The 10,736-nt window shown below is 31.8% G+C and overlaps 1 protein-coding gene across 1 annotated transcript; it reads right to left on the bottom strand.

Annotated features, from left to right (window-relative positions):
• Positions 1-2,395: 2,395 nt before the first annotated feature.
• Positions 2,396-7,459, bottom strand: LOC123543141 (uncharacterized). Its single transcript, XM_053531278.1, has 3 exons — positions 6,364-7,459; positions 5,719-5,774; positions 2,396-2,545 (listed from the first exon to the last, which is right to left on the bottom strand). The coding sequence occupies exons 1-3, from the start codon at positions 6,866-6,868 to the stop codon at positions 2,396-2,398; spliced, it is 711 nt and encodes a 236-aa protein (XP_053387253.1). The 5' UTR covers positions 6,869-7,459.
• Between the last annotated feature and the right edge of the window lie 3,277 nt (positions 7,460-10,736).

Below are 10,736 nucleotides of genomic sequence, written 5' to 3'. Positions count from 1 at the left end.
ACATGTGTTTAGAGAGTAAGAGCAGTAATATATACAGCTTTGATAAAAATAAAAACAGGATGATGACATTAGTACATATACGAGTCTAGGTCACTCTTATTTTAAGACATTATTTTGATGTGTTATCATGTCATATGATTTTATAGCATAACTGACTTGAATATTATACCAACAGTAGCTTAATGATTAATTTACTGACAGGTTCCGTTAATCATAAAATGATTTTCATGTCCGTACTCTGTATTTGCTAAATGTAGTCCGTACTAAATGTACCATTTCTGAAAAAGATATGTATTCCTTACACTTACTTAATATATGAAATATAACCATATACATGTATGTTAAGTTTAGCATTATATATAAATGTACAGGTTTATAAACGCGCTAAATTATATGGACGTTAAACAATAACAATCGTGCAGAGACATTGTAAAACAAATTCCTTTAAATGTCTCTTGAAATAGTAGGTCTCTTTTATAGTATCTTAAACATAAATGGAACATTAAAATAAGTGGTCTCCTTATTTCTTCAACAAATATTAGACATCAAAAACTGTCTTAAACAAATATTGCAGATTGAAATAAACTATCTTCTTTATGGTATCTTTAACAGATATAGGATATTAAAACAAGTGGTATCCTTTATAGTATTTTTAACGAATATGGAAAATTAAAAACGAAGAAGTTTTCTTACAATATGTTTAACAAATACGTGATTTTAGGATAGGTGGTCTCTATTAAAGCTTCAACAAATACGTGATATTAAAATAAGAGGCCTCCTACAGTATCTTTATCAACTGTTCGATATTAAGACGTCCTTTAAATAGTTTTGTTTACAAATAAACGCTATCTGAATGATATTCTTCCTTGATAGTATCCTTAACAAATATGGTTCAATTAAAATAGGTTACTTTTAAAGTATCTTTCACAAATATTGGACATTTTGATATTGCCATTGAAATATTCAAAGACAGAAGCAACGCATATCCGCTTAAATGGTTTATGATATATTGTCATGATGTAAACAAATTGATACCTATCTTGCCAAGAGACGGACCCAAGATAATTATTACGTAAGTTTGATCTAATGATTACGGAGAAGAATTCATTTCAGCCACAACATAAATTACAGATGAGAATAAATATAACAATGTAGCAAAAACAAATGTACACAAACAATATGGGTTGTAAAAGAAGTATTATGATTTTCGTTTTATATCAAAACTATCTTGTTCATATACATATATAGAGGACACAAAAATGTAAAACTTATACTAAACATGGTCATGATTCACTACAGAATACATTTTGCATGACGCTCTAATGCATTTGGCCATATACTTGTCAAATTGTTTTATAAATCAATCACCTTTGCAGCAAAATGCATCCGCGAAAAAACATCATAAAAGATGCTAAGCACGTTTTACCAAGTAATTGATAACAAGTGTCTACCAATGAGCTTCTGAAACTTTGTGTCATTGTTGCCGTTCAATGATTCATGCAATACATTCTCGCCAAAACTAAAGCCTATATTACAAAGGAATTCATTTCGTTTATGCTTCATTTTATCACAGTCAGTTACTATATACACAAGCTTGTTATAACATAAGATTCCACAAAATTCGCATGGAAATATTTCTTCGAGGTTTTTGTCAGACCATAATTTATTTACTTGAAATGCATTTAATAATGACTCAGAATCCACAGTTCCATAAAGGCTCTTTCAATGTCCGTATGCAAGAAGCGAAATCTAACAAAGTCATTGTCGGTGTTTATTCTTTCTTTCCATTTATATACTTCCAAATTATGGAATATCAATAAACCGAACGTTACCTTTTCAAGTTCACTTATATCAGACAAATCGGCAAATACATTGCATATGACCATCGACAAATTATCTTTGTGAAATTGTGACCAAAACATATAACACTTACACACAATGATTCATCAAAACATACAATATAAAGACATGTTTAGAAATGGACAAGTTTGTAAGCATATCAACATGCTTAAGAAAATTCGCTTACTCTGCAAATACTTTACATTCTTTACAGTTTACTGTTAATTGATATGAAATTTAAAAAAATACCTATCTTGACAAAGACCCAGTATAATCAAATCGTAAGATTGATTTAGTGGGGTAACGAAGAAAAAATATTATTCAATTCAACAACTATTGCAACATTGATAATAAAATTTGCATATAATATTTTCTCTTATTAGTCCTTACTATCCACCAGTTTCAATTCCAGTTGAATGTGAACATATTCTCACACATGTAAATTACTTGCATAGGTTTTAATTTGCAATTAATGTAAAAAAGATTCATAACTAAATATTGTCTAAAAATATTTCCATCAAATTATATACATGAATAAGACAGAGTTTAACTTCTTTTAGATGAGTCTGATTCCTTCCCGTCCCGTCCCTACTCTGTAACCAGATACTGTTTGTCCTGAATAATCCCACTTCACGTCGACAGTTCCATCTGGACATACAGCTGTTACAGTACCTGGTTGGTCGCCATGAATCCACTTATGACAGCACTAAATTAAAAAGAAGGTTACGTTTAAACATGGGCTGATAATACTATACATTCATAACAAGCTATTGATGTTTCTTTATGATAATATTAATTTCGCATTTGCAGTAATTACTCATCAGTCTCATAAAATAACTTTAATAAAAAGATTGTTTAATAAATACGATGTATATCTTTTAACAATACGGAACATCTGTCAAATATTCATGAACTGTATCTGAAACTAAATATGTTGTTTCGATATACATCTCACATCTAGACTAAGTAAAGATTTGATAAATTGTTATAACTAAATGAATACTGAAAACAGATTCTCAAAACACTTGTTCCTTTGGTCGCCATGGTTACAACAAAGGAACACATCAGTTTTCCGTACATTTTACGAGTGGGATTCAGATTTTATTTAGAAAAACCCATGGAAACTATTAAATTGACTTCAATGGGGTTTCAATAGCCATGTCCACTGACAATTTTAACACATTATTTCAATAATTTCTTATAGCTGATTTACAAGCGTTTTGGTTGAAACAGTTTTATTGATATAATTGCAATGGTTTAGAAAGGGCATGCATATCCAGTTATATTTCTTAAATTCCAAATGCATTGGAAATTTCTATAGGAACAACTTTCTAAAATCGGTTAGAAAACATGACGTTCGCCCACAAACTGAATAATACTGTATATTAGATTTTGCAGATTTTGCAGGGATAGCAGGTCAAGCAATTGTCACGCCATCCATATTACCCCCGACCTAAGTCTCTGCGATTCTCTTCTCCTTACTTTACTTAAAATAAAGCTGACTGGGCGTCGCTACAATTTAAGCGGAGGCGCCCTTGATAGCGCAGAATGGTAGACTTTTCTGTGGCTTTCAATATATGAATGGTCCGGATGGAAAAGTGTGTTTCTGTTAAGTGTAAATGTGTTCATTAAGCAATATGATTTAGTGCAAGTTTCTTTCTATATTTAATATGACCAGCTTAAATATTTTCTGAACATCGCTAGTAACATATATCACTGCTTATCGTCTCGACAAATTATACTTGATATTAAGGATACAAAAAAAACAACATTACTTTAGACATTCACGTTTGAGAAAATTGCGAGACCGACATCCATGAAACATTATATAAGCAGTGATTAATTTCAGCAGTCAAACTGCGGTAACAGAGACGTTCACACGCTGACGAACGCCTTTGAATTTTTTTGCCTTTTTACAAGCGTAATTCGGCGTTGAATCATGGTCTATTTAGACAGCAGTAATGTTTGAAAAAAGGGTAACGTTCCAATTTCTTAACAAAACCCTTTCATATCGGACGTGGAATGTTTTCTTAACGTTGTAATGGAAAGAATCGCGTGACGTCGGTGGCGGCAACACGCATGTTGCAACAACAAGTTGACGTAATTTTCGCAGAAAATATTCATGCGCGTCAGCTTGATTTGTTTGTTACATTTTCAGACAAGTTTTTTTTTGTATTTTTTTTCTGTCTTTTCTAATAGAATGATGATTTAGACATACATTAATTATTTTGATAGTGGGTATGTAACAAAAAGGTTATCAACTTTGTATGAGGGTATGTGCACTCGTTCTTTTGCGGATAATAGTCGCGCAATATTATCGCTGTAGAACTCGTGCATATATCCACATACAAAGTTAATGACTTATAAATACTAAATTTCCTACCAATACATAAATGAATTATGCCGCTATACATAAAAATATTACGTATCTAATATTATATTCGAGAAATATCAAACTATGTTCATTTGTAGTAAAAAGGAGTAACATGCAATACTTTACAAGAGGAACGGCAAGTAAACGTTCAGTATAATATTAAACTGTTAGTGTCAAAACACGGTTATACTTTATTTGAAACACACTTTCTACAATAACATATTGCATATAAAATGTTGTTGGGTATGAATAAAAAATGGTTATTATTAAAAGTATTATATCTGTACGCAGACATTATGTTGCTATAAGTACAATGAATAATTTCTTTAAAATTTCATTATTAAGTAAAAACTGAAACAATCAAATAACAATTTTATTCTTGTATAAAATCAAAACTGAATTTCATTAAGACGACAATATTCACACCACTTCGTCGACATATAATTTTTCGCTATGCATGCGCCGAGAAAGAATGCTACCACATTTGTTCTATTATTTCATAATTTCATATGAAATACGTTTCCGAATCGAAATGGTATAGAAGAAAAATATTTCTACATCATTATGTGCGTAGAATAAATCTCTCAACGTTTATGCACGCCTAAGTCATTCTGTTAGATGTGACCCCCCTCCCCACCCCCCACCCCCAACTGGCCCCATCCTCCCCCTTATTTCAATACTGTTAAAACAAGGTAACACGTTGACGTCACGTCGACTTATTATATTGTGGCTGCATACATACGCCCAAACAAGCTACTTATCTACTTGATGAGATAAATGACATTAGAATTGAAATAATAATTATCAGATCATTTTTTTTTTTGATACATTTAAACGCTTCGATCCGGTTAAACGTATACTACAATACTTCTTTCAGGATATCGCACCTATGAAATTCAGCCGAATATTCTAATTGTTTTACTCAATTAAAGTTGCTTCTGCTTTATACCATTTCCCATTTAACGATGAACTAACTGAAAAAAAAATATACAAAAGAATTTAGGCTCTGTTCTATGTCTGTTTGTACAAAGGAAAGAGATACCTTAAAACACGATGGATATTGTTTATAAAAACTTGTCTGCACATTATCTTTATTCAGATTAAAGCATAGTAAATATATCAACAAAGAAATATTGAAAAAGACCCTAAACCAGCTGGTTTAATTTTCGCCATGGTTGCAACCAAGAAGGACGTCATTTATCCGTATTTTTTAACATAAGTCACTGCGTTTCGTTACGATAATAGTATCATTATCAACTGTATATCATTAGAACAATATTTACCTTGCCAAGCCCTCATAATTTAAAACTTTGAAATTTTGATACAACTCTTATACAATTATGAAAACGGTGAAGTGTTAAGTTGTAGAATATAATATGTCGATTAAATATTTTAATGTTTCTTATTGACGTTTTGATATTAAGTCAGTAACGTTAACGTCGGCCTGATATAACATCGTACTTGAATTATTGATACACTCAGTCAAAAAATAAAATGATATTTACATATGTGCCTGCTGCTTGTACACGGGAACCGACTAAAACAGGTGGCGGTCTCACACCTGAAAATATAAGTGAAAAATCATGTTGCCGTGTTTAAACAGACCTTGGTACATACAATAAGTTCCAAACACATGTTTAATTACGTTCTACGAAAATAGAAGAGCAAAGGGATTTCATAATCCGGTTACTTTGCAATACGAACACCGCTGTGAGTGAAACGCATTCAAGAAAAGAAACTATACCAGGCCTATTTTATTTATGTTTTGACATTTTGTACATTTCTTACTGTCTAGTCACAACACGAAACTACATAGAAGCTATTAAACGTCTGATTCATGATTAATGCTGAGGAAATGATAAAGTAAGAGTTTACTAAGGAGGCTAAAGTGGCATGGTGCTATTTAACCATACCCCGATAACGTGAGAAAATATCGTGACAAACGTGGCTATTGGTCAACTAAAACCATGTATCACATATTCTGTCAGATATGAATATAATTACGAAGTCATTAAATATATATAATTGATATTGATAGCATACAACTTCGTAAAAATAAACTGCATATGAAATAACATGTTTGTTTGCTTTCTATGATCTGTAAAGTAGAGAAGTGACACAAGTTACAATAAAAGATATCGTTATATTACCAGTTTTGCTATCTGTTTCCTGTTGTTCCGGCTTATTTATCTTCTTTGATTCCATGAATGCTAATGTATCAACGTTCATTTCCAAATTTGTGATTTCATCATGCTTATGTTCATTTATATTCGAAATATTGAGTTTCCCCAGTTTTTCGCTTGATTTGATGATACTGGACAAGTGTTGACTAGGAACAAATTCATAACCCTTGAATTCGCGTACTGATTGAACAGTTCTTGACAGCTCATGTTCAATTTCCAGAATACTTGCTTTGCTACGTACTGATTGTATGAAAAGTACATTTCCTCTATGGACAGCTGGGTCAAGTTTCTGCTTTAAACCTTCACATTTAGACGTACATTTTGCACATTCTTGGTCTATTTTATCAAGGAGTTTGTCGTTGTCGGACATTAGTTGTTTCATTTCAGATATTATATCTGTTTCTGCCTTATCAAGATAGATATTGATATCTGTTCTGAACTTTCTTATCTTAGTTAGCACTTCTTCTTGCATCCCTTTACAGTCCTTCCTATTATTTCGAACAGTCTCATAGGTTGCTTTGTTCTGACTCTCCAGTTGTTCAATTTTCCTCTTCAAATTGATAAAATCCACGGTTTCTTGAACGTTTTTGGATATGTCCTTTATGTATTCGGGTGTACATTTTCTATGCTCTAATACAAAGCAGTCACCACATCCAACAATTTCGTGTTTACGACAATAGAATTTGATTGCCTCATTATCGTGTTTTTCACATTTTCTACTTCTTCTGAAATGTTCCTTGCAGCAATATCTGGGTCATTAATATCAATCAATTCATGATTTCTATTCTTTTTACCCTTGAGATGATGCCGAAAGCATGTATCGCACATATATTCCTCACATTCCCGACATATTCCATTTGCTTTTGTTGTAACATTTTCAAATTGACAATGTTCACATAATTGTAAATCTTGTCGAGCTTCAGCTAGTTTACCCGAAACTTCCATTTCTAACGTAGCTCGATCACTGTTTAAATCTAAAACGCGTTTATTTCATAAAATCCAGGTGAATTAATGTAAATTTACTGTCTGTATTAACAGCGTAAATACCTTAGGGAGATCAAGGTAGTTTCGTTCAAATTTACAATTGCAGATAAGGTTTTATTGACATTAGACTGTACACGATCGATAAACTTGTTGTGTATTAGCTTTGAAGCGTTAAAAGTTATTGTATTGTAAAGTTTTGATCGGTGGGAGTCATTTGTAAATGCAAATATATATCCCGTCTTAATTCATGCTTTCGTAAAAATGTTTTAAACTGTTTGACGAAAAAAAAAGTACGACTGAAAGATGGAAAATATTCTCTCCTGTCTGTACATCGTATACTTTGAAGATAAAGTATCTAGCTTTCAAAGCAAATGTGGGAGTTAATTTTTAGCGACTGTTTGTAACATAACTTATCATGATAAATCAGAATGTGAAAATAAAAAATGACTTGTAAAATGTGTAATAAAAATATCAAGCAAAGACCTGCCGTGTATTGCACTGAAATGTATACATAGAACTGTTTCAACCCGCAAAGATTTATAACACTATTAGGAGTAATAGGTGTGTGTATACCATTAATACACCTTATCAGATTGTATTGTTCAATTTATTTAACCTGTCAACATGTTTCTGGTTTTCTTGTTAAACGTATGTAGGTGTGAACAGATTATAATGAAAACTGGAAACATCTTTTGACAGGTCAAATAAATTGTACAATACAGTATTATCTATTCTGTATCGTCCTGTAACAGTATAACAGCTTAGTACTTAGTTTATAACTAATCAAGCATAATAAAAATAAACGAATTTATATTAAATACTGCTTTCAAAGGTATTACAAAAGCCATGTCAAGTCTATATGCAAATAATAGTGTGCGCGAATTTTATACTTCTTCCATGATGCGTGTACGTATGTATTAAGAACAGTATTGAAATTCATAGCATTGTAAATAAATCTCTAAATATAGCTGTACATGTGGAGCCATGTAGATTAATCCTATTAAATACGATTTCTTACCTCAAAGGCTCTATTTTTTACATGAAAAACAACTTTTTGAGCGGACTACTATTTTCACTGCACTCTATACACTACTGTGTAATCCGCTCATAGCGATCGCATTTTCCTTTTTACATGTAACATTTCTAGTGTAGAGTTTTCATAGCGTATCTTTCTTGTAAACTGTTCTTACCTTTGGACACATTATATTTTAATTATCTGTTATATCGTTAGTGTACATTACATCGACGTGCCTTGTAAGATATATATTATTTTGTAATAATGCATTTAAGCGTGAGGGATGTATTATTCTTTGGAGTCTTCGCGTCATAATGTGTGCTTTGTTGTATTTGCTTGATAGTTTCATTCTTTTTGTTTTCTATGCGTACCATATTGGTACTTACAAATCAACTGAAAAAGAAAGAAAAGATACAGACAGAAAGAAAACAGCAACAGTGATTGTGGTCACACAACATTTAAATCGAAGGAGTTAAATATAATTCTCACAAACATATTTAGTATTTCGGAAACTATTCTGTATCGTCCTGTAACACTGCTGCTTGACAAAGAACTGTAACTTACTTTTATAGAAATCTTAACCTTACCAAGCACGTACTTAATTTCTTTTCGTTTCGGTTAACGTCAAATCGACCCAATTATTGTGATATGTCGACCTTCAAACTTTTCAGGGTGAAGGAAAATATCAGGTGCCATTCCAGGCAATATTTATTCACAGGCGTACTATTTGGTAGAACAACCGACATTCCGCAAACCAGCTGGATTGCTTTCTCATAAGAAACGGAGGCCTTGTATCAAACATTTAAGCTCCTTATACATATGTGATAAATTATGAAAGTAACCTTAATTCTAAACGCTGTCTACATGTTTCTATAAATGTTCACAATGATCAAGTATAGTTTCTAGAAAAATTTCTGATGTTTTCTACAGTACTTTTAACGTACCTTACTTACACCACAAAGTCTGGAAGGGTTAATTAGGATCTAAATAGTAATATTTTCTATAATGTTTTATTGGATTCTAAAGTGTTCTGGTACGGAACACACATTTATCAGAATGTATATTAAGTCAAATTAACACTTAAATAGCATATAGAAAACCGATGTATATATTAGTTAAAGCACCATCATCATATAACTAATATTTTGCAGAAACAGAAAATGCGAATGAAAAACAAATTTTCAATTTCATTCACATAAACGTTTAGAATTTATCAGCTTATGCAATGGAATTTAGGTCCTTGAGCATACATGTGCATGTTAATTAATACATGCAATAAAGTTACAAAAGTCAAACATGACTTGCTAGAACATCAAAATATTACTATGCAGATAAAGAGTGATATTCAAACAGTACCGAAATTAAGAACATAGTTACATTAAAACCGAAGCAGAAATGTGAGGGTTATGTATTAATAAATCTCAGAAAACACGAACCGTCAGTTCTTACCAAATTTCGGTGGGGTATTTTACCTAAAGGACCAGGGTTATATTGGGGAAATCCCAGGTGAACAGCTTTCAAAAAATTGTAGATTTTGTTCTAGTGGTACCGTGGAAAATGATCCTCATTTTTTTATGTCATTATGAACTTTACAATGACGAAACACTCATTATTTTAGGTAACGTTATCTCGGGTAACTTATTCAATGGTCTTATCATTAATGGAAAACTGACATATCTGTTAAATTTATACCCAACAAAAACCGCTGAATACTTGTCAAAGGCTTACCTATGTAGACGAACCATAATGTATTCATGACTAATGAACATGGTAGTCCATAAATGAATATTCAACATTTATTCTTTAATATTGGTCTTGTTTAAAATCCAGTACATTTATTTTGTATAAGCATTTTATACAGATAATTCCATTTGTCATATGATTTCATCTTAAGTACATTACTTATACTTATTGTCTATACGATGTAACAATTTACCCTCTTCCTGTAGGTGACATATTCGCCCACTAGGCCTGGTGCTGTTTATTATTCATATTCATAATTTACTTTGTTGTATACGGATGTGCACATGCCACTACAATAGAATATTTACTTAGTACTTTCTTACTTACTTATATGCATATTCATTCATACATAATTACAGCCTCAGGGGAATAAGGTTTGTGCTCAATTAAGATGATAACAACATGTATTTCTAATATCAAAAGCTGTATGCACGTACACTGCTTAACAAGAGCTGTCCGTTAGACAGCGCGCTCGACTTTTTCTCAGTGTTTGACTCTGAATTAGAGCTTAGGCAGTAAAAAAAATCCAAGTTAAAAAGGGACATAACTCTCTGTCAAAGTTCAAATCAGAGTTATGGTAATTGTGTCTCCTGGTGTA

The sequence above is a fragment of the Mercenaria mercenaria genome, chromosome 19, assembly GCF_021730395.1.
Source record: "Mercenaria mercenaria strain notata chromosome 19, MADL_Memer_1, whole genome shotgun sequence".
NCBI lineage: Eukaryota > Metazoa > Mollusca > Bivalvia > Venerida > Veneridae > Mercenaria > Mercenaria mercenaria.
Note: the sequence above shows the minus strand (reverse complement) of the source record. Positions and strands in the feature narration are given on the sequence as shown.

What these genes read in the sequence shown, in the direction of transcription:
- LOC123543141 (XM_053531278.1), bottom strand. Translation starts at nt 6,868, where the DNA reads ATGCAAGAAGAAGTGCTAACTAAGATAAGAAAGTTCAGAACAGATATC. An exon ending in GGAAACAGATAGCAAAACTG is followed by an intron (nt 5,775 to 6,363) that starts GTAATATAACGA and finishes TTATATTTTCAG; the next exon opens with GTGTGAGACCGCCACCTGTT. An exon ending in TACAAGCAGCAGGCACATAT is followed by an intron (nt 2,546 to 5,718) that starts GTAAATATCATT and finishes TTTTTAATTTAG; the next exon opens with TGCTGTCATAAGTGGATTCA.